The following is a 27,757-nucleotide window of genomic DNA, read 5'->3' as shown; positions in this document are numbered from 1 at the left end:
CGAGCTCATACCCGTCAACCCATGCGGCTTACCCCGTATTCTTGTACAGGGAAATTGAGTTTCCAGGTCCATACGGCGTACAGCCGTTTCAATGCAGGCAAAAGCAAGTTTTTTTCTGTGTTTCTCCCATGTGGTGGGACTTTGTAGGATGAAGGGCACGGGGTGACCAATAAGGTCTGATTTGGTCTGTAATAAAGGCACTGATTCGCCGTTCACAGGTTTGCGAGCTGCACCAGTCGATTGAGATGCACGCACCGAATCACTTTTCCTTTAAGATTCTGCATAACTGTGCCTTTGAATAATATACAATGACTGCTCTTCCATGTCACTAATTGTCCAATATTGGAAGCCTTTCACGCAGCTATCAATGAAACAAAGAAATTCCAGTTGTCATGAGCGTATCATCCCAGGTGAGTGGCAAGGTGTTAACTACCTCACCTGGTATACAGGAGGTTGCGAGTTCAATCTTGCGTGTGTCTCCACGTCGCCGTGTGGATTTCTCTCCGGGTTCTCCAGTTTTTCCCTCCACAGTTAGAATCAACATGCGTTTAAGAGTATTTGGCTGCTATAAATTTCCACGTGATAAGCCACTTTGTTGAGCTATTATTTGTGTCCAGGCCGCTTCTGAAAAAGAGCATTAGAGCTCCGTGGTAGGCCTCACCCGGTAAAATATAGTTTAACTGTTGAGAACATTTTAATTTAAAGCTTTCGTGACTGCAGGGATTCATATTCTTGATTCTATCGGTAAAGTCACGTAGAAGGGAAACAATAAAATAGTTTTATATTTTTTTATTTTATTGTTTCCCTTCGACGTGACTTTACCGAAAGAACCAATAATATGTTGAGAACATTTTTACAGATGACTGCCACGGCTTGCATTCCATTCTTCCAGCTCTGATGTTTACACGAGACAATTTTATTGACCTCAATGTTATTCATCGGGGCGGTAGGGTGGCCGCAGAGGTAGCGCTCATGCCTCCTTGTCCACAACGCTCTGGGTTTGATTCCCAACTTGGGCACCTTTGTATTTTCTCCCCCTGTTGTGCACCCATTCCTCCACGTTCTCTTCAATGTCTTCACACAACGCAACTGGTGATGGCCACACATCCAAACGGTGAAAAATTACCTGCAAATTACTCAATTGGGTTAACTGGCGCCCCCTACTGCAAACACCTGGCAGGACCCCCCCATCTAGGCTTTTCTGGGTAATGTCCATATATATAAGGCAAAGTTGTGATTGTGTGTCTGTTCAAAATGTTTAGCGTACTTCCTGACATGCGACAAACTGGAAATTTGCCATGTGGGTACTTTCCAGACTGTACACCATGCAAAAATTATAAAAAGACACGGGTTTTTTTTTGGGGGGGGGGGAGCTCAATAATGCATATATTTTTTGCACAGCAAGTGAGCTGTGACCTCAAATCTGTCACGTGACCCGCGCATGTGGAAGCGTAACGCGTTGTAGTGTAGTAATTAGCGCGCTGCGCTACGAACCTGGCGACCCGAGTTCAATTCCCGCTCATGGCCACCACCGGTAACGATTATTTCAACTGCTCCTGGGCCTCCCCTAGGTTGACTCAGCCTCAAACGAGTAACTGGTGTGGTGTGTGAACATTGCCACTGGGAACAAAGGCGGCCGGGCGTGGTGGATCCAAGTCCCGGGCGAAGCCGGGTAGTACAGCTAGTCGAGCATAATAAGTAATGCATTCCACTCCTCACATCCACATGTTTATGTATAAACATAAATGAAAAACTAAATCGTAGGAATGTTTAACCATGAAAAAAGGCAAATGTGTACTACATCAACAATGGTGAAAGCACACCCCCCCGTTTCATTGGACATGTTCAAATATTGACTGTCTTATAACAAATAAAGAATGACTCTTGAAGCTCAAAGTGCAACGCAAGTTACAGCTCTCAATTCCTACGACCTACAATACATGAGGCTGCGCTGGGAGCAGAAGGCCGACCACCTTCCAGACATGGCACTGAGATGTGGAACAAACGTACACCCAGTCAGGACAACCACGGACCCTCATCGGGACCTGAAATAAACGGGATCAACGCAAACCAACAATCTGCACATTTATTTAAGTACATAGGCGCATGTACATCAGACAACTATCGTCGACCAAAAGGGTTTCATTTAAAAATGTATTTTGCAAGTGGCGTGCGCATAAACACTTAACATTATAAAAGGCAGTATTTACAAAATTGCCACATCAATATATCTTCAAAATTAACGAGGGGGTCCAAATCGCAAAAAAACTTCCAACTAAAATAAAAGACAGCCAACAATAAGAGTTGTGTTTGTAGCAGTGTGGCAAAAGTACAGTAGTGTATATTGGCTGACAGGTGGCCTTAGGATGACGCTTAAAAAGGGTTGACCTCTCACTCACATTCCCTGCTCGCAAAGCCGCCTGGAGCCGTGCCAAGCTGTGCAGCGGCTCGTGCAGCGGCTCGTGCAGCGGCTCGTGCAGCGGCTCGTGCAGCGGCTCGTGCAGCGGCTCGTGCAGCGGCTCGTGCAGCGGCTCGTGCAGCGGCTCGTGCAGCGGCTCGTGCAGCGGCTCGTGCAGCGGCTCGTGCAGCGGCTCGTGCAGCGGCTCGTGCAGCGGCTCGTGCAGCGGCTCGTGCAGCGGCTCGTGCAGCGGCTCGTGCAGCGGCTCGTGCAGCGCATGCAGGCTGCTCCGGGTGGTGCAGGCTGCTCCGGGCGGTGCAGGCCGAGGAGCCTGGGGCGTGCGCGGTGCAGAGCATGGCTACTCGGGGACCTTCCAGTCACGCTTGCGTCCCTCCTCATACAGCTGCTTGAGCGTCTTGCGGAAGCCGTCGACGTCGTGACCGTTGTTACTGAGCGCCAGGTACTTCCTGTAGAGCTGCAGGGCGGTGTTGGCGTCCTCAATGCTGTCGTGCGTCTCCGCCTGGATGTGCAGCTCTGCCAGGGCACAGGGAGGGGGGATGCCGATTATTTAGCGAATGCTTCGACACTTGACTTGTGTGCGGAGCACCGGATACACAAGAAACATGGATAATTACATTTATACATATGTATGCCAATGTTATGCGAGTGACGTCAGCCCCCCCCCCCCCCCCCACATAGCCACAGGGCCATGACAGCCTCCTCCTCCAGCACGTGCAGGGTAACGGCACGCCGGGATCCCGATTACCTCTTGCCAAAGCACATGGCTCAACATACCAATAACAAACCAAATCTTCCAGGTCACCGTTCTCCAATGTGTTTCCGGATTTTACCACGTGTTGTTTGGACAACAGTACAACTGCAAAGAAACTAAGCGGAAACCTCGAGTCATCATATCAACAGAAACTTCATTGACACAATTTTCTCTGTTTACCTGATATGCTAGGATAGCGTATGTCCATAATACAGGTTTTTTTGGGGTTAGATCACGGAAATAGAAATGTGTCGTTAAACCCGCCACCACCCGACACAGCCAACTAGTAAGGTTTGTCATGTAAACAGAACGTGCCAATTCGTTACTAGTACAGCACACCGGTGTGTTGGAGAGCAAATCCACAACATTTACAATGTACGTGCTTGCTGTTAGTGATTAGTGCGGAGGTTTTTTATAGTCTTGTTCCATCCTGGAAAATGCTGAATGAGTTTAACATATTCCTCTGGCCGCTTAAAACTGATCACTAAACACCCCCGTGTAATGCTGGCGCGTCAGCATTATCAATGTCACCTTAAATGCGGCTATTTGCTGCACAAAGCAACAGTAATTTGTAAATGCGTCATATATAGTTACGTACCAAGGAAATGCCAGGCCAGGAACCTCAAAGAAATCATTCTCTTCCTGGGTATGTGGAAGAGGATGACCGTGTCGATGACTTGTTCCTTTGGGACCTAACCAGTGCAACACACGGAGTGAATCCGAAAGGCAACTGGAGAGCACAAAACCCATTCGAAGGTTCAGCATCCATTTGAGTTCACAGTTTTTCGTTACAATTCAACTTCAGTTCGTGCACAAACGTCAACTACTTTACATAAGTACAACATACATTAAGTTGTCAACCTATACAATGTATCTAAAAAAATACGTATTCACCGAATAGCGAATGTCGAATAATTGACTGTACTGGGGTGGAGTTTTTATTTTTTTATAAAATCGTTGGTGAAGTGCATTGCACATCCACGTACAAAAACGTGCACATCCACGTACAAAAACGTGCACAGCCACCGAACACCGCCAACGCGTTCCACACACGACCCTACCATGAGGTTGATGACACGGAAGTCCTTGCGCAGCCCGTGCCCAACAAACTTGACTCCATTGTCGATGAGGAAGCGCAGCTTGAGGTATGTGGACTTGAGGGTGGTCAGGTGCTTGGATGAGACCTTAGCATCCAAGTCTCCTGGTTTGATGCCCGAAAACTGGGTCAAGTAGTCCACGACCTACGTGGGATGATTCAGCGTGTTTATCATGGGTGTTGTGCAGGCAGATCTTTAACAGATGCGGTGAGGTTAGTGAGAGTGTTTACCTGCTCCTGAGTAGAGATGTAGTCGTCGATGAAGGGAATGCCCTCGTGGGCGCCCTGCCCGCGCACACACGTGATCCTTGCCACCGACATCTGGCTGGGTTTGATGGTCGACTTTGTTCCATCGCTCCTAAGCTCCGCTTCTTCCTGGAAGATGCAGCGCATGTGAGCACTACACAGGCCGATCCCTCCTCACTCATGCCGGGATGAAGATGAATTTCTCTTTTCCCGATCATAATACAAATCTTTCACCCAGCAGAGGCATTCTGTGTCCTGCTGGAAGATGTCCCATTTGTATGCGACATATCTGGGAGGTATCACAATTCACCCCGCCCGTGCCTCGCTTCACGGATCAATTCTCCTGTCTCACCGATATTATCCATATCGTTTGCATTATCTGCCTTGCTTGTTCTGTTCCGATCGCTCAATTGTCTGTGTGTATATCATCTTCATCAATCGTGAAATATTCTTACACGTATGATTTGATGCGTGTATCGTTGACTTTTATTTTAATCTATTAATTATTTACACGTCTACTGTGTGGGTGAGAGCGGGGCAAAGTGCATCTACGGCAGGAGTACACGCTTAACAGGGCGTGCCGTGTACCGGGTGTAATGCACGCGCTGTACGCAAATTCCGTACCTGATTGAGTGTGACAAACTCTGCGTCGAGGCCGACCAGGTCTCCCTTGTGCGGCAGCTCCGAGATCTGCAGTGGCATGAAGGTGGCGTTGCGCTTGCGCTGCTTCCTGGCCAGAGACGCCTCCGCCAGCAGCACACTCGGCTCGATCGGATTCTTGACTGGGGGCCAAGAGGTACAGCCGTGTCACGTGACCGAGCGCCACCGTCACTGTACTACGAGAAAACTGATAATAGTTTTTTTACCCTTTTATCTGGCAACAAAACTGACACCCTTTTTTTTAAAAGGAGTCATGTTTGCATAGACCACAATACCTGCAGTCATAATGCAAACAAAAAACACAACTCTGATAATGTATGCACTTGTCCTTGAAATTGATTGGTCCACACCCGAGACAGCTTTCCTTAGAGCCTAGTCTCACATGGTGTTGGACCAGATGACGCCAAAAGGCGCACAACTCAAAGACAATGCACCATCAGAGTATGAGAGCTCGGGGTAAGCATTTACACCATTGGAACCTCATTTGCCAGTAAAAAATGATAATTGTTTTTTTACCCTTCTATCTGGCAACAAAACTGACACGACCCAATGGTGTAAATACTATAAAACTATTAAACTATTTTTACCGTACCAGGTTAGGCCAACTGAGCTATGTAGCTCTTTTCCATAAGGGACCTGGCTATCACAAATGATTGCTCAACGAAGCGGCTTATCGCGTGGAAACTTATAGCAGCCAAGTAATCTTAAACGCGTGTTTCTAAATGTGGTGGGAAAAACCAGAGGACCCGGACAAAAATCCACATGATCACGGGGAGAACATGCAAGTGCAGGCGTCAGGGTCGGGTTTGAACCCACGACCTCCTGTATACCAGGTGAGGGAGTAAACGTCTCACCAATGCCGGAGACAGCAGTTCTAAAATTAAGATCAAGAAGGGCTATGCAAGTTCCCTGGTTCTCACATAGCCACTCGCCGAATCTCTCACTGGTATTCACTCACTTGATACATTGTACTTGGAGTTGAGGTCTTGCCGCACAAAGTACAACACGCACGGGATCTTCCAGCTCACGTCAAACTGCACCGCTTCAAACTGGTGGGCAGAGACTTTCATATTTGAGGTAGAAACAATACAAATGCGAACGTACGTAATTGTTTTGTACGATGATTTGGTTTTAATTACTTTATATTTTTTATACGTTTTATTTAGTTTATTAACACTTGCTGCTGTATCTGTCTGAGCTGGCCGAGTCACCCTTAAAAAAAAAGAGCTGTTGTAGCTCAACAGGTAATTTACTCGGAAAATAAACTTCTGAAGCTCATTCAAAAAATCCAAGTGATTTCCTGCTCAATTGAGCACTGAGGTGGTCCTCATCTCCTTTTTACAGCTCTGAGCCACCTATTTTATGGGGGGGGGGGGGGCGGACAAGTCGTTCCATAGGACAAACCGGACTTCCCTACAAGGTGATACTAATTTTATCGACCCCAGAGAGCCGATGGCCTGAGTTAACCCCCACCCAGGAAATGAAACTCCATAACTCTCGGATTGCGAGCCGCTCGCTCGACCGCCGAGCCACCAGGCAACGGGTCTTGCAAGAGCGGACGCCCACTTTCGCTCGTTCACATCAGAGCTTGCTCGGAATACGCAAGCCGCAGTTCTTCGTGCAACACACACTGTAGGCTTATGAGGTTGTTTTCCCAACTGCTTGTTGAATTATATTTCGATTAACACTCTGCTACAATTACAAGCTGCGTTCTAGTCATGTTTTAAAAGTACAGCGCTATATATATGTAAATGTATTTAGATACTCTAAAATCAGCTTTCAGTGCGTCAGTGCAAGGAAGTATGCAGACGCATTATCCTACAGTGGAAATAAGCTACAGTTCAGAAAATCAGTGTGACCTGGAGCCAGGGGTTGCTCACACATGTGACAGGACAGCCATAAACAAAAGCTACACACTGGGAGCACAATTTGTTCTTAAACATAAATGCTTCAAAGTGTCTGCAATAATAGAAAAATGAGGTCACTTACTTTATCAATAGGTTCAATGAGAAAGTCGTTAAACAGATACCACTGGAAGTGTGTGACACCCTGGGGAACAAACACGTGTTAGATGTCAGAGACAGCATCAGCAGGCACAATGTTAACGACAATAATGTACAGCCCTGCCTCTAGTGCTGGGTGAAGGCCTTTCACACCATCAGTCATGGGAGTTGTTTGACCATATTTCACCACGCCAATCAGTGCAGGCTGGTGAAGGGGGTGGGGCACGGGATGCGACGGTTTATTTATCACTCACCACCGATTTTAGCCGTGGTTTGAACCACAGTGTGATAACCATTGTGCCAACACTCACCCCACCCGTTGGTAGGAATGCAGACAATTAAATTCCCCTTGCGCTTCGTTTAAAGACAAATGCAGTGACCGTGCCTGTCACACCTGCCCCATACAATCAGGGGGCACAAAACCACAGAGTGCACCTCCACCATGTGACTGATGACCGTGCTGTCGCCCCTCTCCTATGCTGCCCTCCATCCCCCTCCGGGGCGTGTGGATTCTCACCTCCTTCCGATGGTGATAGGTTTCACCGACACGCACGTGCGCCATCAGGTTTCCCCCGGTGCGCTGGTCCAGCACGTGTGCCACGGACGCGGCCAGGTGGTACACCCCTCCGCCCCCATCTTCCTCGCCGTCCTCCACCTGCACCAACCACAGCGCGTTGTGCTCATCCACTAGCAAAACTCTTTGGCGCGTGTCGTGACGGGAACTGCAAGATCTTACAATGTCCGTCCAGGCCTCGCCGAGCCGCATTGGCTTCTGGTTGCCGAACGAATATATTATGAGGTTGCACTCATTACACACACAAAGTGCTTGCTACAAATGAACCACAATACCTTGTTGATCTCGGCAAAGAACATAAACCATCATGCATCCTCGCAGCGGCTTTGGCTAGCCATCGAACAAAGACTGTCACTGCATCGCGCGCATTCAGATGCACTTCTGCAGTCGTCTGGAATGTTCTTCCTTCCAATATTCGGAAGCCACTTGAGCTATGCACTTTTAAATGATCTCGATTGAAAACTCATTTCTTTAGAACTGCTTCTTGTGTTTAGTTTGTTGTCCTTCCGCTGCACCTCCAAGTATCAGTTGGCTAGGTACGGTGCGAAAGGAGTTCAACATACGTGCACACATGCAACCTCCACGTGGAACCACCCGCAGCCACCAGCTGCGAGCCATGTGCCGGGCAGCCGAGTGAAGACGGCGCGCGCACCTTGTCGAGTTCGTTCCAGGGCGTGATGTCCAGGCTGCGGTCTTCCGCGAGCTTGGTGCGAAAGGCGTAGGGAATCCACACGTTCTTCATCTCATCCAGGTTGGAACCCAGCTCCAGCCCCTCGGCCGCCATGGGCCTGGGTCAGCAATTACAACGCACCGCTTCACTCGTGCCCTACCCGCCCGTGACAAGGCGTCGACTGTAAAATGGAAGGCACGACACATTTGTTTTCTCCCCCAGTAGATGAGAAGGGGTGCGAGCGTGGTGGTGGTGGTGGCGGTGGGTACCATTCGGGGATCTTGGCGGGGGGGTGGGCCTTGGTGCCCTCGGCCTCCTCCTTGGCGACGAGCCTGCGGTAGGCGATCTGCAGGGAAGGAGAGAGCCACCGGCACACCGGAGAACTCAAGCTCTCAACCACACCGGGTCACCGTGTCGACACACTGATAATTATTTGATTACGGAAAAGAAAATCAAAGTTATTTAATGCAGATGTAATATATTTCATGGCAAGCAGGAGTTTCCCCTGTGGACTCCGTACGTACCTCCGACTGATTCCTCCAGAACTCACAGTCCTTGGGAGAGTTGACCTGGCAGTTTATAACGAGCACGTCAGGCAGTCGGCGCAGCTTTCTGGTCTGCACCTGTGGGTCACGGAGGCAGCCGGCAAGGCAGTATTCCACAACACAGGAACAGCACGCAGAGGAAGCTGCTGCATTGTACCAGTGCAGACACCACGAGGACACATGTGCAGGTTTCACCCAATGTAGCGACATGGATCAACTGGGTTAGCCTAGCGATCGAAATGCCCTCCTGCATGTTCAACCCAATCTGCAAACCTCTGATAGGGCGATGCATGACCATCTATAAATGCGTCAGAATGTTTAACATTTCATCATGCTCGTGATAGCCCAAAGCAGCAAGAAGTATCCACTATAACCAACCTGTCACACTACTATTGCACCTTATGCCAACGAGCATAGCTTGATTTCGCAGGTCAATTTTTTTCTCCAAAGCAGCGCAAAGCACGTGCACGACAGAAGTTGTGTGTGCGCAGACGTGTAAGCATGCGTGTGCCCTTCGGGGCCGACTCACCGTGGGCTGGTACTTTTCGCACACCTCACACCACGCCTGGGTGCTCTGGTCCAAGCAAATGCTCCTGCGAAGCAGCTCCACAAATTCATAAAACTTCCCCGGATCATCTTGTGGGAGACGACGGTGGACGTGAGACAAATTATCACCGTCAGCATCAGCATCCAATAATGAGCCGACAGATGCATTATTTCTGCATTAATGATGTGCTGTGACAACCTACAGATATCTAGAATGTATCTGCTGCTGGTACCCATGTAACATCCCTCAGCATTTTGAAGTCCCGCTTCGTTTCAAGAATCATTGGTTTGTCATTTGTACCGTCTCATTTGAGCTCTATGTTATGCCCGATTGAGGCTATTAACCTCATGTAAACACGTGTCAAATGTAAACGATTCTTAAACACCCGATTCGATGCATTATCTTGAGGATAACAATTAATTTAATCGTTGAATCATTACATATGTAGGGGGTGTTAATCAGCACTCCCCATCCTGTTGGCTGGAAGCTCTCCCTTCTCGTCAACAGGGGGCGGCAGCGCTAACACGCCACTGTTAGTGACCATGGCCCAAAGGGCCAACGACAATCCCTGGGAAGCGGATCCTGGGACACATTCCCCGGACCCCGGGAGGGGGGACTGGGGGATGATGTCACCTTCCAGAAAGTTCTGGAAGGGAGGCGTGGCTAGGGCGGAGCAAGCCACGAACTGGTATATAAGCCGGACCTCTCAAGGGTCTGGCTCAGTCATCTCCAAGCCGAATACTGAAGACCTGGGCTGAGGTTAGGACCCTGGGCCCCAAACTCCGTCGTCCTTCTCAGGGCCGGAACTCATTGAGGCCAGTGGTCAGGACCCGAAGACCTGGCACGGTCGGGTCAGCGTAGCCTCCCCTAGGGCTCCAGCCGGAGGACGGGAAGTTAACGGGTTTCCCAGTACTAGGGCCGGTGTAGTCCAGAGGCCATACCTCCCCACGTATCGGGTAAAGGGGCCGCTACCCCTTTGTGTTAGAAACCTTGTCCTAATAAATATCGTGTTGCCTCACAAGAAGTTCTCCGTCGATTATTACCCACTACACATACGTGAGTCAGCACACTGCAGTAAATATTAAACAACCAGTGGTCAACATAGTCCCCGAGCCCAGACCAGATGTCTCAGATGGGGTGGCATCACTTTAGGGGTTCCAATTTCTTTATGGGGTCAATAACAGTGAATTATTTGACAACGATTTGAAATGAGTGGGTCAACAATAAAGTCATAGCAGCCACAAATCAAGTGGCATTACAACATATTCCACCATAGCTGGCACCAATTTGTGCTCTGGCCCATAGACTAATCCGCAAGTTCTCTCCACCCTACACGAGGTCTTACCCTTGTAAGCCCCCTGGCTAAGAGGGCAGTGGGCCTGCCAGTCCAGAAGTGGCTTTGGTAGCATTCCAACAGCACAGTGGTGGAACCGTGTCCCCACACCTCATGATATGCGAGGCTCTGTGGGGCTGGTCCCCATTCTGTCACCACCCCCTCTGCCTCTTGACTCTCCACAGTTGACTGGAAAAGCAAGCTTAAACAGATATTTAAACATTTCTCGCAGCCTTGGATTATGAATGCCCCTGAATTTGAACAAAGTTCAAAGTTCAAAGCATGACTGCACAACATCCTATGGGCATGGTTTTATCACGATCTCCGCGAAGTAGGTGACACAAATACACGTCTTTGCGTCGCCGGGGTATGACTACTGGTGTTGTTGGTGATTTTCTGGGCTCGCCAGGGCTAGTACTGGCATGTGCGGTTTCAGGCTTTAGCACCTTTGCTGGTGTCCGGGTGGTGCAGCGTGAAGAGCAGCGCGGAGGAAACTCGCGACGTTTCCTTCCCACAGCGGCACGTGCTGCAGTTGTCCAACTCTGTGCCGAACAATTGGCTCACCACCGACTCGCTGGAGGCCTGCGCGCTGCATGCACAACAGCGTCACCTCACTAGTTCCACCGCGCCGTTACAGCAATGGTTACGGGTACACCTAACCCACAGCAGTTCAGAATTAGAGTCTGAATATTTATTTATATTGGAAGAATAAAATCCAACGAGCTATAAATCTCTTTTTCACAGATGTACAGTAAGGTGGGGTAAAATTTTTACAACAATACAAAAACATGATCGTAGTCCAAGAAAGGTAAATAAATCACCCATACTCATACAAATACAACTAAACCATCCCCATCCGACCAGGCAAAGCCCACTGAGGTATTAACTTATTTTTCAGAAGCAACCTGGTCACAAATGATAGCTCAACAAAGTGGCTTATCATTTGGAAATTTATAGCCGAAAAAAATCTCTAAATAATCTCAATGCATGTTTCTAAATGTGGAGGGAAAAACCAAAGTAGCTGGAGAAAAAATCCACATGACCATAGGAAGAACATAAAGCAGGAGTCAGGGTCAGGATCGAACCCTCGATATCCTGCATACCAGGCGATGAAGATAAAATCACACCACCGCTTGGTTAGTGACTTTAGTAGTAGCATGTTTAGGTATCACTGTTGAGGGAAGAGGCAACTAGGCTGCATCAGGGAGTGGCCAAGAGGAGGCTGGCACCTGCCAGTTATGCTGCGGTAGGCTGGCATGCCCTCTTGCTCCTGCATCTCCTGGTGCAGCTGCGTGAGGATGAAGCGATTCCAGCTTTGGATGAGTTGACCCAGATTCACTTTGCCCGTTGCCTCGTCGGAGTCCGCCAAGATGAGACTAAGGGCCGACGCCTCCGGAATGGTGCGGAAAGCACGCAGGAAGTTACTGGCCTGTGCAGCGAAAGCGGAATTAGATGGCAATTATGCATTTCCCATCCTCACAGTCGAGGCTATGTTAATACTGCATATATCTTGAATTTATTTCGCACTGTACGTAGCCACCCGTGCTAATCAGAGGTGATGTGCCCAAGTGCAATCACACTACAAACATAAGAAAATGCGTGCGCCACGTGGTGATGTCAAGTGTGGCCCGAGCAGGCGACGATCTTGCCTGGCACGGGTCCCCTTTGGAGAGATCGAGCATGTAGAAGAGGAATCCCAGCTCGCAGGCGAGGCAGAACTCCTTCTGGCACAGGTGGCTCTGGATGGAGCGGCGCACTGGCTCCAAGAAGTAAAGCACCTGCAAGATGTGCGGATCGAACACAGCACTCGGTCAACATACGGCAAAGACGAAGAATCCCCCAACCCCCCTCTATAGCTTACACAGGATGTTGGGGTGACTGCTGTTAGCAAGTATCAGCACTCCATATGAAGGCTGGCAAGGCACACGAGGGGGTGGTGTGGCCAGAACAAAGCACACACAACACACACCACTTAACAAAGACAAGATCCTCCCGTGCAGCCTTATTTAGTAAGCTGTTGGGACAAATTCTGTTAAGCGAGTACCTATGAAGGCTGGACTGGCGGAGGAGTGGTAATGCATGACCAGCACCGTGCCTGACCACCTTTGTCTCCCCAGTGCTGATGTTTACGCACCATGCGAGGTTCTCATTTAAGACTGAGTTGACCAGGTGGAGGCCCAGAACTATTTCAGATGTTCAACACTGATATTATCGAGGTCTGGAAATTTAACTCAGGTTGGCAAGTTCATGGCGAAGTGTGCTAACCACTACCCCATCGCTCCCCACACACCACCTAACATCCACACCATCTGACTCACAAACCAGGTGATACATATACACTTCATGCCACATAGACAAACACCACTCGCTTGCTTGCCTGGATCATGGAGTTGCAGTAAGCGTTGGGAATGTGGGTCTCCAGCCCTGCAAACATGGTCTTGTTGTAATGCTTGAAATCAAAATCCTCCAGGCCAAGTTTAGAATACTTGATAGTCACCTGTGAACAAAAAGAATAACTTAACACCTTACACGGAGGAAACGTAAACCCAAGGTATCCCCCGATTGCTCACAACGTTCAAACATGTGAGCTGGGTCCATAGGATACCTTTCCTTTGTTCACAAAGGTTATTTAAATGCAATATTGAATGTCCCGGACATTAAAGGAGGCGATCCCGTACTTGTGAAAAGGCTCGTGTTGCCGACTCGAGTGCGTGAGTGATTGGGCTGCCCCTAGAGACGACGGCACACGGCTCCCACGCATAAGCAAGTGCCCCCCCCCTCCCACCTGCTAAAACCACTGGACCAAGCTGCTGCCAGAAACCCACCTTCCTGTACTTCTTGGGCACCATGTAGAGGTGCGGCTCCTCCTCCCTTCCAATGGGCGACTCGGGCACCTGGGAGTAGCCGTCCGCCTCCCCATCCGCCTCGTTCAGCTTATAGGGCATCTGCTCATGTTTCACGCGGACACAGAGGCAGGCCTAACTGACTGTCTGTCGCAGGGAAAACGTCCACTCGTGCCACCACAGGCTGGACTCACCATGCAGGTGAAAAATATTCTTTGGGTCTTTCGGTAAAGCCACGTAGATAGAAAAAATGAAATAAAAAAATAACAATATCACGATGTTTCGATCGCAACACAAGCAATCGTCATCAGGTGAAATATATAGCGGGAGAGCTGCTGAGGCAGGAAAAAATATATGGCAGGAGTGCTGATGAGGCAGGGCGTTATAAAGGTTTGAGATGGGTGTAGCCCAAGGGTTAGTGGGCGGGGCTAGAGATGAAATTTGCATGTAAATGTAAGATGGGGTAAATCTTGACAAACGAAGCTGTGGGGGTGGCCATTGTATTGTGAGAGATTAGCATGTCAATGTTTGCTTGTAAATGTAAGCTCGGAGAGAGCTCGGAAAGAGCCATCACCACATGAAGGTGGAAAAGAATGGCAAGCCGCCATTTACTAAAACAGCTAACGGTGACTGTGTTAGTGAATGTAACTCAGAGTCGAAAATAACTGCTAACATAGGCAGGCAGGAAGGGAACAACACAGCCAGTTATGACCTAAACTGGTTAATAACGTCCTTCCAATGATTGCTCAGTTTGTACCCATCTTCTCAGCTGAAATTGTGTCTGTGTTTACATATCTGGATGGCTTCATGAACGAATCTTTGCTGATAGCCAGTGGGTTTTCAGAGTACCTTCGTCTTGGCAAAATCAATTTCGCGTGTGCCCACAGCGCTAAAATAATGATCAGCCACGGCTGAGAAAAAGAGCGTCGTAGCTCATCCTCCAGAATAAATATTCTGTTTCTGAACACAACGCCCGACCCCATTATAGCTCCAGCACTCCCAAATGCCCCCTCTTGTTGCCATGGCACCACCTATGTCCACAACCTATTTTTCTCTCCCACGGGCCGAACGCCAAAGCCCCGCAATCTCGAGCAGCACAGGTGCCGGTGTTTGTGCCGTGCGGGGCGCACACGCGGTGGCTGCGTGGGGTTACCTGGTTACGCAGTTTGGTGCGAGGGTTGGGGGCGTAGCCGATGAAGCCGACCATCTTCATGGAGCGCAGAATCTCGGGGTCTACGGGAGGGGCCCTCCTGCGGGGCAAGACAGCATTGAGCCACACTAACAACAACGACACCCCCCACCTCCTGGCGGGCCAGAGTTGTGGCACCGCGATGCCCACAGGAAGGGAGCTTCAGAACATTAGAGTGATCCGCCAGCCCTCGCCTCCACATGGCTGGATTACAAGCCACGTACACATAGCCACCTTGACCACCCGGCACATTAAGTTGCAGCGAGAATACGACGAGGTCAATTAAGATGTACAACGATTGAATTTTCCGAAAACTTTCAAGTGCCACCGTCAAAGAGCAAAACACAGTGGTTGTCGCGAACATGCGCAATGGCTCCGGGTCTTCACTGACCGGCGGATGGCGGCGCAGTTGGAGGTGGGCCAGTCGGACAGCAACGCGTCGCTGGTGTACGGCATGGAAACGAGGGACAGAGGTGCCAAGTCGTCGCTCCAGTCCAAGTGGGGCACGCTGTCCGACATGCACGGCAACGGAAACTCCGTTTCGCGGGAGTACTCGTTAAAGGTCACCTGTGCATCACGCCACGCCACAAAGACAAAGATCCACCTGTATAGCCTTAACAGACTGTTGGGGCAAGTGTTGTTCGCGAGCACCTATGAAAGCCGGCATGTCACACGAGCGGGTGCGTGGCCAAAAGCAAGCCACACACACACACACAAGCACAATAACAAAAGAGTGCTCAGAACGTCGCAACACAACCCATGCGCCGTGTGTGCCGTTCGAGGTGACGACGTACCTGTGGGCTATCCGCCCAGAGATGCAGACAGCCGCCAGAGTCTCCGAAGGCCAGGGCCTGGCGGCTGGAGGAGACGTCGAAGGCCATGATGAGCTGGCCCACCGTGTCCACGTGCATCATGTCGGCCGGGTTGGCCAGGCCTGTCGGCTCACAGAACTGGCACTGCCCTGTGTGTGGGGAGGTGTGGGGGGGGAGTGGTCGCATAGCGGTTAGCTCGCCGCACTTTGAACTCAGCGACCCGAGTTTGATTCCCGTTCACGGACAATGCCAGTGACGGTTATCTGAACTGGTTATGGACCTCCCTAGGTCGACTCAGCCTCAAGTGAGTACCTGGTAGGGTGTGTAAAAATCACCACTTGGGAGACAAAGGCAGCCGGGCGTGGTGTTGGCCACCCACCCCCTTGTGTGCCGTGCCAGCCTGCATAGGTGCTCGCTAACAGCATTTGCCCCACCATTCTGTTCAGGCTATACGGGGGATCTTTGTCTTTGGAGTGCACAGGCACACTTGCATGCAGGCTTTGCTAATGTCAGGGAGAATCATTGAAGATCAGCATCATTATCACAGCCTGCAAATTTTTTTTACCTGACATTAACACTGCATTGCCAATGAGAAATATGACAATTCCATGCAAATGTAAGACGGTTGAGTTAAATCTCTAATTTCAGTTTTATATACGTGTTTCTGCAAGGCAGTGTTAATGACGATGATAAGTATTCTAAGAGTGTGCTTCTAAACCACGCTGATAGTCTCTTGAGCTTCATTTGAATTGCATGACTGGGTGAGGCACTTTCCCCCACTCTTACACTAAAGAGCTCCGATTTCTTTCCCACCCCCGCCCCCCAGTTTAGATGTCTCGTGAGCGCCTAGATTTTTTTGATGTTGTTAATTTAGAGATAACGCGCGCACGCTTTAGAAATGGCGTGCCTTCGAGCGCCCCGGCCACCTTGGGCGCGTGCCTGCGAGGGCAGTGCTCACCAGTCTGGGAGATGATGGCGAGGCGCGAGGTGTAGGTGGGGATGAAGCGTACGAACGCGGGCTCCAGGTGCACTTGCAGCGGCGTGACGGCGCGCATCATGCGCATGTCGTACACCATGAGGAAGCGGTCACACGCCAGCCGGTTGAGGCGCGCCGTGAGCCCGCAAGTGACCAGCAAGTTGCCGTGCACGTCGAAGTCCGACAGGTTGTTCGCGTGGGCCTCAAACTCGTGCTCCGGCTTGAAGGTGCGCGGGTCATGCAGGGTCACCTAGGCGAGGCGTAATGGCGGAGGTGAACATCGCATACAGAGCTACCACTTCACAGCACACCACTTGTGAGATGTGCCGACGCAGTGCGACTTTGGTTAATAGACAGCGGCTAATATTTCAAGACCGTACATCCTGAGGCAATGTTGCCATTTTGGTACCTTGCCTCCAGCGTGGCCACAGAAGAAGAACCTGTTGGCTTGCTTCATGATGGTCACCCCTGTGGTTTCGACATCGTACTGCCAATGAGAACACAGGTGCGGGACAAATCGGAGAAGGTGCTGTCAACGCGACTGCCAAGTCCAATGCCCAACAGCGCTCAAAACAGTGAAACAGATCTTAATTTTTATACCAGTTATCAATGGCTGTGGGTGCCAATCTTATTTTATACAAAGGCATCCATATATCCGTGCTTAGTGCCGCCAGGGCGGTACCACGCACCTTCTGCATCTCCTGGGCACTGCTCAGGTCCAGCTCAAGAATGTGGTTCTGCTGGCCTCCAATCAGCAGCGAGTTGTTGGTCGTGAGCAACATGCAGTGCATTTCATGAGCCTCCTCCGTCCTAAAAACAAAGGACATGTCTACATCTTCTGTTCACACAGCGCGGCTGCAAGAAACGAATGCCGGGTGGAGTTTACTGTGTTGGCACGGGCCGCTGTAAATCTGAACACTTAACAAGGTGCACTGGCATCATATCCCACGAGTGCTCTTGAAACACCAATGGCCCGCTAAGTTATTAAAAGAGCTTAAGTCTCTTCTGGCCCTTGTGATAAATGCACCTGTGCAGTTGCTGCTAAGAGCCAAAAAGTGTACCTTCTTCCAATCTGTTTATCCGAGACATGGGCGGATTATAGTCAGCAGCCCAGACACACTCAAGTTCCTGACTCACGACAGCTCATTTTCACCATACGTCGCGTGCTAGGATTTATTATATCACGCACGAGTATGCCACCATGTAACTGCTTTTTTTTTTTAGCGCTCAACACAAGCGAAGTGGCTGAATGCAAGGCTAGGTGCTGTGCCCACCGTTCTGAAGTCAGCAATTCCTGGAGTCAGGGTTGTTATTAATGTGCACCAGGGAAAGAGGCAATGTAGATGTAAATCTAAAATCCCATCGGATCTTCTCCTGCATTTGATATTCTCGATATTACTACGACATTCAAACACAATCTCTGGAATCCAAAAATACATCTAACCAATGTAATATGTTATGAAGACTCCATAATCTCTTCAGACTCAGGGCAAGGTGCATATGTGTCCCACTAAAAAGGTTAAGAGGAACAACTTTTCTTGGAACATTGTGTTCATATAAACTCGGTGCTTAAAATTCTCAACAATGCTGTTTTCTTAAGCGTAGTGGAGATTATAAAAAGAACACTATTTTGGCAAAACAAATATTATTTTTTACCACCGAGCCCAGCAACATCATTGCAAGGCAGGTGCAAGATCACAAAACTGATTAGATCAGCACCCTGATGTGAAATGAAACCCTTAGTGCTACAAGAAAAATTCTAACGTAGGAGGGAAACATAAACCAAGTCCACGCTTGTGGGTAAATGTCAAAATAAAATCCATTCGTGCGTGCAAAACCATCACATACCAAGGGACATCCTTTCACATAGTCCTGTGAGGGGCTGCTCACTCAACACAGTCACAAATGAAGCGACCGAAAGAATCACAACTGTGACCCCCACTCACGCACATGTAGTCATTAGTCACAGACGATGTTATCCCTACTCACGTACATGTAGGCACACACACAATGACCCCTACTCACGTACATGTAGGCACACACGTAATGACCCCTACTCACGTACATGTAGTCACACACGTAATGACCCCTACTCACGTACATGTAGTCACACACGTAATGACCCCTACTCACGTACATGTAGTCACACACGATGTGACCCCCTACTCACGCACATGTAGTCACACACGTAATGACCCCTACTTACGTACATGTAGTCACACATGATGTGACCCCCTAGTCACGCACATGTAGTCACACACGATGTGACCCCTACTCACGCACATGTAGTCACACATGATGAGGCCGCCTCGTGAGAAGCACTTGAGGTTGTTTTTGGTAAGGAGGAGCACGCCATTGTCCAGGCTCTGCACTTGCCGCACTTCGTCCGCGGGGTGCACGACGAACGCCGAGTAGCGCTCCATCGCTGGCCCATAGTACGAGGCGACGCGGCCCTGCAAGGGAAGCGGCACGGTTGGCTACGTACGATGGGAAAGAAGTTCTACGTACATCAAGCCGCAGGCCAATCCTCCACGCCGCTCACGCGAGAGGCAGTCACGTCGTCCGGTACAACCCTCGCACCAACACAGGCGGAGGCGGCAAGTATAAAGACTTCCTAAAGCTGCTGTCTTTAACGCGAGAAGAAATTCAATAAGCGTTCACCAATAAAAGCTCCCCCACCTCTAAGCTCTCATAATCGCTACTGGCAGCTTAAGCCACGCTGCTCGTCAAGAGAAAGATTGGTAGTGGCAAAGGGAATAGAGCGCTCAACCACGAGACCCCAGTCTCCAAGAGACATGTTCCACTGTAACGCCCATTATAATTCCCATCATGCAGAGAGACATGCACTGGTGATGGAATGGCAACCAAAGGAGAGAGAACATGCCAGAGAGGCCCACCGCTATGGAGATGGGGCAATAATGTCGTCTCACATGCAGGAGCGATATCATGGCATCGTAAGACTATGAGGGATGGCGACGTCGTGAGGAGGCCTTCATCCAGCAGTGAATAGGTCATGGCTGCCACTGGAGCCATGTACTTTTAAATGCAGATTGAAGACTCATTTCTTCAGAACTGCTGTTTGTGTGTCGTTTGTTGTCCATCATCCCTCGCACCTCTGATTAGTACAGTTGGCTAAGTACAGTGCGAAAGAAGCTCAACATACATACACGAGCTATTTTGTTTCCATTACATTCCCTTAGCACAATGCACACTGCATCATATCCAAGGCATCACTGTTATGGCTCGTGGGTAGCACACTTTGCTTTAGTCTCCCCTGCAACCTGCCGCCCCCAATTCGTGTATTCGTGTGGTCTTAATGAAGGTTTCAGAAATGGCTAGGTTTACAATTTTAAACATAAATCAGGTGGAAAGTGCACGCCCACATGGCGGAGCCAGTGGGGGGGTAGGGTGGCACGTGTCCCCCCAATGATCCGATCGAAATCCATAATTTCGATCGGATCATTGGGGTTTATTAGTAATAAATTGGCATTTTGCAACCCCCACTGCCACTGTGTAGCATATTATTACGTGCCAGGGACTCTATGAGATGATCTGACAATAGTCTGAGTCCATAATTGGCAAAAAGTAACGGCAAAGCGGTTATAGGTGACTCAGAATTGTACGGAGTTGCGTATATAGCACACGACTTCCCTGAAGGCATTCACCTTCAGCGAGCGCGATCACACAAAGCAGTTCGAATTTGACTCTCGATCAATGGCTGCGCCATCGCCGCACACACGTCGAATAAAAAGCAAGGGACAAGTCCTTAGTTACTAACAACTGCTATCATTTTTCATTGCTGGAGGGGTTGCCCCCCTACCTGAAAATCCTGGCTCCGCCATTGGTCACGCTGCTATTTTTAAAAGGTCGAGCTCATTACACACAAAGTTCTTACCACAAATGAACCACAACAACTTGCCGATCTCGCCGAGGGGCATAAATCATCACACGAATTCCGGCTATCTTCCCAGCGGCTATTGGCTAGCCGTCGAACAAAGACGGTCACTGCATTGCGTGCTTTCAGATCTGCTTCTGTGGCTGTCTGGATCGCTCTTCCTTCCAATATTAGGAAGCGACTGGAGCCATGCACTTTTAAATCTGAATGGAAAACTCACTGCTGTGCTTAGTTTGTTGCACTTTGCCCGCACCTCCGATTAGTGCGGTTGGCTACATAAGGTGCATGTATGTATGCTGAACTTCTTTCGCACTGTACATAGCCAATCATGCTGATCGAAGGTGCGGGGGAAGGACAACAAACTAAACACAAACATCAGTTCTAAAAAAAATAGTTTTCACTCTACTATAGATTTAAAAGTGCATAGCTCCAGTGGCTTCCTAATATCGGAAGAGTGTTCCAGACGGCTGCAGAAGCGAAGATGAAGTTCAACATAAATATTGCACATCTTCCAATTTGCTGCAGTCATGCAATTCCCACAGACCCACCACAAGGTGGCGCGATTATACGCACAATAGATCACAAACATAACTACACATTATCCATAAATAAAAAGAGCCTCCTCTGATCGCCCTGCGCGCCACACGTCACACCCCCTAGCGCCGGCCATGAGTAGGAAGGTACAAAACTCACTTCTGCGGATGCTCGTGCAACTCTTGATAGAGTATACCTGGGTATGCTAAGGTGTACAAGAGCCTGGCAGAGTGTGCAAGCGTGTTCCAGTGAGTGTGTCAGCTTCTCGGTGAGAATCTGAATCTTTATCAGAATCTTGATTTATCCTCGAGAAATCTGATGAGCTATGAAGCTTTTGTTCAGTCAGTGAACCCATGGCACCTGGGTCTGTTCCGTGACCTCCTGCCAGCGAGGCCTTCTACACTTGACGTGGCCTCAAAGTGCACCTAGCATGGCACCAGCGTCGTGGTGACGTCACCGCCACCTAGTGCCGAACGGCGGTTGCTGTTGGTCCTGCCAGGGTGTGGGTGTGTGCATGGTGCTTGCTCATACCCCCTGGTTGCCAACCCAGAGCAGCTCCTCGTGGACGTCGAAGTGTGAGGTGCTGATGGGCACGCCCACTTCCGAGATGATGCTGTGCAGCTCCGAGTAGGCACCCTCCATCAGCGGAAGTCCCTCCTTCACACACACCGTGCACCACCATGCACCTCATGCAATGGTAGACTAAACATTCTGATTGACGAGTGATGCAATTCACCTAATCGTGTATCTTACGTCAAACTTGAAATATATAAATGTTCTGTCCTTTATATTGCAAATGTGGAATTGTATCACTGGACATAATTTGTAATAATTAATATTCCTTGACAGTGAAACCTCACCTATATGTCGCCTCTCTTTTGTTCTAAAACTTCCCCACTCAGACAATGTTATGTTCCAGCTAAAAACATTCCCCACACCCTCCCGACCGCACAAAATGTAGAGGTGGGAGGTAATTCGATTGACAGAAGCAGAGACAGACATGGAACAGACTTACAAAGAGCAGCAGACACACACACGGTGTGGGAAGCGTATGGACAGAGAGGCACAGCATGGAGGTGTGTGGTGAATGGCAAGCAGATACACATGGCAAGGAGATATCTTGACAGAGAAGCAGACACAGCACAGAGGGCTTCGAAATGGAGCGACAGAAGATTTGAAGAGAGATATACAGCACAACAGAAGCAGTGAGATAAAAAATACATAGCAGGGAGATAAATAACATTAAATACATGCTTTTTATGGGAAGTGTTCCCCTAGCCAACATTTAACCGGATATATAATTTTGGTTTGCTCTCTTGGAAAACCAATGATGTTTGACTGCAAATCCTAATGTTACTTTCCAAAAATATTCAGTCCCCTGGGTTATTTAAACGTTTTCACACCTAAAAATCCACCAATTTACATTAAATACATGGCTATGTGTTCAATGACACAAATGTAAGTGGTAAAAGGTTTAATTGAAACACTCCGTTCATTATAACATGTATTTTTAACTGTTACATAGAGCAGTGGTTCTCAACCTGTGGTCCGTAGCTCACCGGTCGTTCGGAATCTTTCAGAATTCAGAATCTTTAACCTGGAGGAATGCGATGAGCCATGAGGCTTTTTTTCCACACATGTAAGACAGTAAGAAGGAGCCAGCAGAATGATAGCACCTCTCCTTTTTAGGACCAAGCCCTTTTTTCAGGCCCACACCCCTTCCTCCAGACACCAGATTGGGCTGGTTCGAGCAGTGGCGGTGGTTGTGTCAGGGGTGGGAGTGGTGCACACACAAGTGGTAGTCGTGGGAAGGGAAATTATGGGGGTAAGGATGGCTTCACAATGACCAAAATTCTGCTTTGAGCAATATCAAATCCAAACATTATGAACGCATATCAATAGTAGCTTGCACATGGTACCCTGGTAACCATGTTGCAGTGTAGAATCTTATTGTAGTGACCCATTGTCTACTTTAACAACCCATGAGTGATAATTTATGTCCCAAGTAACTTGCGTGTAAGGGAAATAGTACATATTAATTAAGCAACGTTATGGAGAATATACGTAACAAATTAAATGAGCAGAGAGATCACCTCCTTATATTTGTCTCTCCACATAAAAACAGTGTAAGTTTGAGCACATCCCATTAGCCACACTGCCTTATTGGAGTGTGGTGATGTTTGGTGATCAACGGGGACTGGGCGGTGGCATACGCCTGTAATCCAGCACTGTGAACGCGAGAGTTGGTGATCACGCAAATGTTGTCAAACTCCCTTCCTGTGAGGGTCACGTCATGCGCTACTATATGTACCTGTGTGGGGGTCACATCATGTGACTACATGTGGTTGAACGGAGGTCACAGTTGTGATTATTTTGGTAGGTGCCACACTGACTCGCCAGGAGAAAGCAGTACAGCAAGTGGACTGCTCCGATTCCATCTGTACAGATAGAGTGCTGCCCCATCATACATGTGGGTTTACTCTGGATGCTCTAGTTTCCTCCCACACATGTGCACACTCAATACTTGGTTGAAAACATCTGAAAAACCCAATGCAGGGCCCTCAAAAAAAGTCCTATAGCTCGGCTTTTTCTATAGAGAAGTAATCATTAATATTATTCAATATTAATGACGCTCACCCCGACAGGCAGGCTGTCGATAGGCATTCCATCTCCATCCATCATTGTAGCACCAAGGCCCACGGGCTCCAGGCCACCGTGCAGGGCTGGGTCCAGGCTGGAGTCCATTCCGGGGTGCAAAGCCCCAGCGTAGTTGCCCAGGCTGCCGTTCAGCGCGTTGTACTCCATGGTTGGTGAAACGCAAGGCACAGTGTTCTTCGTCCGTTCAGGTTGCGCCCGTGCTGTTGCCTTCACCGACCAGCGCCCATCACCACTTTATTATCCGTTCAGCACGCGCTCTAGCAAATGTGTGGACCACATGACAGCCTGGAAAGAGAGACACTTAGATATGTGGCTGCCCTTCCCAGAGAAGGCATGAATACAAAAGAAGAGTTAATTTACTCAAGTCACTAACAAAAAACACATAATTTAATACCGGCTGGATAGGAGATTTACGAGGGGGTAGTGAGATCTGACGAGGAGTTATTGACAGAATAGGGGGGGGGATATTAGTACTGATGGGGGTGAGAATACTAACAGGGCCGCTGGTACTGATTGGGGAACTACAGTACTAATATCCCCCCACTGTTGTAGTGCCACGGTGGCGAGATGTTAACGACCTCGCCTGGTATACAAGATGTCGTGGTTTCGATCCGGACCCGTGTATATTTGGAGCTTGCACGTTCTCCCTGTGGTAGCGTTGATTTTTTTCTCCGAGTCCTCTGGGTTTCCCCGCCACATTTAGAAACACGCGTTTAGAGTATTTGGCTGCGATACATTTCCACGCGATAAGCCACTTCGTTGAGCTTTAATTTGTGGCCAGGTCGTTCCTGAAAGAGAGATACGTAGCTCAGTGGGCCTTACTAGGTAACATACGAGGTTTAGTTGAATACGTATAATACTTACGAGGAAGATTAGATAACGGAGACTGTAGCACTGACAGGGGAGTCCCCAAGTACTCAAGGAGAATGAGTACCAGTGGGGAGTAGCGATGGGAAATTGTTAGTAACGAGGGGTGAAGAAGAATGTGGCTCCTGTCATAGGAATATCGAATTTCCACTATATACATCGTTTCAGCTCTCACAGCGGAATGGGGCCCCAGTGAGAATTCGCGTGTCCTGCGATTGAGTCCATCACAGGGTAATAATTATAATTAGTTGTGTGATTAGCTACGTGACTGAGCGAGCCAATTAAATCGTTACTTAGTCCGGTAGTCAGCTGGTGGTGCCCGACTGATGACTTCACAATCAGAATCTTGTATTTTGAGTGCACGAGGAATCCGATGAGCTATAAAGCTCGTTTTGAAAGGCTTCAAGTATCGGACGGTCAGTTACAACAGCAAACAATACAACAAACGATACGAGTGCAAAAACTGAAGAAAATGGTAAGCAAGTCACTAAATATAAATAATTCGATTATATCAGTCCAATGCATCAAGATTGGGCAAGGGAACTAAAACAACAACAGCAGTTCCCAGACCACACAAAGATAAACACGCGCAGTCCCTCAATATTACGAGCTTGCGATTCAGTTTACATATTAAGCGATCAATTCGATAACTCATTCGGGTGACTATCTGTCTATAGTAGTTAGAGGCTCGTTACGCGAGCCGCTAACTACTACAGTTAGTTAATAAGCTCGGGTTAGTTAATAAGCTCGGCCAAAGAAGAATAACACTAGGCAGGCCCCGCGCGAAGCCTGCTTTGGCCTGATTCGGCTACCGGGAAACGAACCCCAGAGACGGCGCCGCGCGGGGCACTCTCGCGGTGGGGTGGTGAAGGGATCGCTTCTGAAATGTGAGGGCTGGTCCGGGTGTGGGGGGTGGAGCACGCTCACATGAGAGGGGTACGAGCGGGCTGGCCACGCTCACGCGGGGCCGATAAATCTCAGAACTTCAGCGCCGAGGAGATGATTCCCAGGCCGCTGTGGCGCCTGACCCGCGGTGCGCGGGGTGGTGCCAGAACAGAGGGATTCTACCTCGCAGCGACGCAGGCTCCTGGCTGCTATCGGGGAGGCGGGTGACGCGTCGGCGACGACCCCGAAGGGTTCCGAACGCGTTCAAAGTCGTGCCTGAGGACGGCGCCGTGAGACAACCCCGGCGAGAGACGCGGCCCTCAGCGCTGAACGGGTAACACGAGGGAATGCCACGGGGGGGGGGGGGGGTCACCCACGAGACCAATGGCATCGTCGAGCGGCTGTCGCGTGACCTCGTGCTCGTGTGGCCAATCAGGAGGCGGCGCGGGCAGGGTTTAAACCGGGACGAAGCACGTGACGATGTAGGAGCACTACATGTAGGAATAGTATTTAATGTGATTTAGTGTTTTAAATACTAAATACTATAAAATGTTGTATTTAATACGTAGTTAAATTCAGTTTACAATTCAATGGTAATAAATGTAGTATTTAATGCTAAATATATTACTGTTTTAGTATTTAACTGATTAGCCATTCAGTTTCATCATATGCAACTGAATGACTAATCGTACTCGGGTTGTAAATGTTGTGGATTTGCTCTCCAACACACCGGTGTGCTGTACTAGTAACAAATTGGCACGTTCTGTTTATGTAACAAACCTTACTAATAGGCTGTGTCGGGTGGTGACGGGTTTAACGACACATTTATATTTACGCGATCTAACTCACAAAAACCTGTATTATTTTACATTTGTTTACAACTGCTCGCAACCACTCGCAGAGACGTCCACACATAACCTATTCAGTTTCATGTAACCGAGTTGGCAACTGATCGATCAGGTATGGACCCGGATTAAGGATAGTTACAGAGTAAATTCCTCATCTCCATATTTGTCCACGGCTCAGCGTAGATTGGTGGCCATGATGATAATGTTGCTGTTGCGAGCGATGTCCCGTATTGCTGTTGCTGGGCCATGCCCCACTCAGCGCAATCGCAGTTGTTTGTGCTGTGCATGAACAAGACTGACAATGAGGAGAACTTAGCAGGGTTGACCACCGTGGAGATGGAGTGATCAGATGCGGTACTATCACGTGAAGGCGTGTGAAAGCTTGCGATATAATATAACTGTGGGAGAGTGAAGGCACGGTGAAACTTCCATCCTGTAGCGCAGGGGTGGGGAACGTCCGGCCCGCGGGGCATATAAGGCCTGCAAAATCATTTGGTCTGGCCCTGCCAAGGCAACTGCAGGCGGGACTCGAAATTCAATAAATCTAGGAGCAAACCTGGAACAGCAGTTGTGAGTAGCAACATCATAAATACCAGCTAACATCACACGCCTCACCAAAGAGAAGCAGTTCCAGCCATCACATTAGGGGTAGGTTAATTAAATGTTTCACCAAATATAACAGGCTAATTTTTAAGTTGATAATTTAGTATGGCCCGCGAATGATGTTATAAATATCCTAATGGCCCTTGGTAGAAAATGGTTCCCCACCCCTGCTGTAGCTGATATAGAATGGCTGGTGTTGGTGATGTTAGTGGCACACCCTGTAAATCGCTCTACAGCCCTGCTTGGCAGCTGATTTCAGAACACGCAGCCTGTGGCTCATGGTCTGGTCAGAGGAGGAATGATATTTACCTGCTTTTGTACCGGGGCGCCGCAGTGGTGAGATGTTAACTACTTTGCATGGTATGCAGGAGGTCGTGGGGTTCGATCCCGACCATGACGCCTGCTGCTGTATATTTGTTTACACATTCTTCCCGTGGTCGTGTGGATTTTCCGCGAGTCCTCAGGGTTTTCCCTCTACATTTAGAAACGTGCGCTTAGAGTATAATGATAAACCACTTCGTTGAGCTATCATTTGTGGCCAGGTCGCTTATGGAAAAAAGCTATGTATAGCTCAGTGGGCCTTACCTGGTCAAATAAAAAAGTTTAGTTGTGTACAGCGTGTAGAGGTTTCAACGGAAACTCCTCTCCACGTGCAGTACACGGCGGACAATGAGTGATGCGGCTTTGCTGTTTTTGTTCTCAATGGGTCCCGCAGTTTTTTTCTTCTGTAAGCGTTCTTTGCTCTAAACCCTGGAAATCATCAGCAGCTTGTTCAGCAAAGCATTTCACAAGAGAGTTGGGGC

At 49.0% G+C, this 27,757-nt stretch overlaps 1 protein-coding gene across 8 annotated transcripts; it reads right to left on the bottom strand.

Annotated features, from left to right (window-relative positions):
- Positions 1 to 2,072: 2,072 nt before the first annotated feature.
- On the bottom strand, positions 2,073 to 25,856 carry PAN2 (poly(A) specific ribonuclease subunit PAN2). Of its 8 annotated transcripts, none has more exons than XM_078609294.1 (27): positions 25,687 to 25,856; positions 24,330 to 24,539; positions 23,731 to 24,036; positions 21,625 to 21,750; positions 18,948 to 19,117; positions 17,354 to 17,474; positions 17,074 to 17,151; positions 16,647 to 16,914; positions 15,671 to 15,837; positions 15,268 to 15,443; positions 14,841 to 14,937; positions 13,670 to 13,789; positions 13,222 to 13,341; positions 12,494 to 12,622; positions 12,074 to 12,273; positions 11,291 to 11,433; positions 9,494 to 9,600; positions 8,944 to 9,042; positions 8,689 to 8,765; positions 8,402 to 8,537; positions 7,693 to 7,830; positions 7,162 to 7,221; positions 6,131 to 6,221; positions 5,137 to 5,294; positions 4,498 to 4,641; positions 4,232 to 4,411; positions 2,073 to 2,932 (listed from the first exon to the last, which is right to left on the bottom strand). In XM_078609294.1, the coding sequence occupies exons 3-27, from the start codon at positions 23,896 to 23,898 to the stop codon at positions 2,396 to 2,398; spliced, it is 3,810 nt and encodes a 1,269-aa protein (XP_078465420.1). In that variant the 5' UTR covers positions 23,899 to 24,036; positions 24,330 to 24,539; positions 25,687 to 25,856; the 3' UTR covers positions 2,073 to 2,395. The 8 variants fall into 8 exon arrangements, with proteins under 8 accessions (XP_078465420.1, XP_078465422.1, XP_078465416.1 ...); XM_078609296.1 differs by lacking the exon at positions 24,330 to 24,539 and adding an exon at positions 3,769 to 3,862; XM_078609290.1 differs by lacking the exon at positions 24,330 to 24,539.
- Positions 25,857 to 27,757: the final 1,901 nt, after the last annotated feature.

The sequence above is a fragment of the Lampetra planeri genome, chromosome 31 (assembly GCF_965212315.1).
Source record: "Lampetra planeri chromosome 31, kcLamPlan1.2.h2, whole genome shotgun sequence".
NCBI classification, from domain to species: Eukaryota; Metazoa; Chordata; class Hyperoartia; order Petromyzontiformes; family Petromyzontidae; genus Lampetra; species Lampetra planeri.
Note: the sequence above shows the minus strand (reverse complement) of the source record. Positions and strands in the feature narration are given on the sequence as shown.

Coding starts and splice junctions, on each gene's coding strand:
- PAN2 (XM_078609294.1), bottom strand. CDS start 23,898: ATGGAGTACAACGCGCTGAACGGCAGCCTGGGCAACTACGCTGGGGCT. Junction 15,444..15,670: donor TCTGGGCGGATAGCCCACAG/GTACGTCGTCAC, acceptor CGTGATGCACAG/GTGACCTTTAACGAGTACTC. Junction 12,274..12,493: donor CCAAAGGGGACCCGTGCCAG/GCAAGATCGTCG, acceptor TTCGCTGCACAG/GCCAGTAACTTCCTGCGTGC.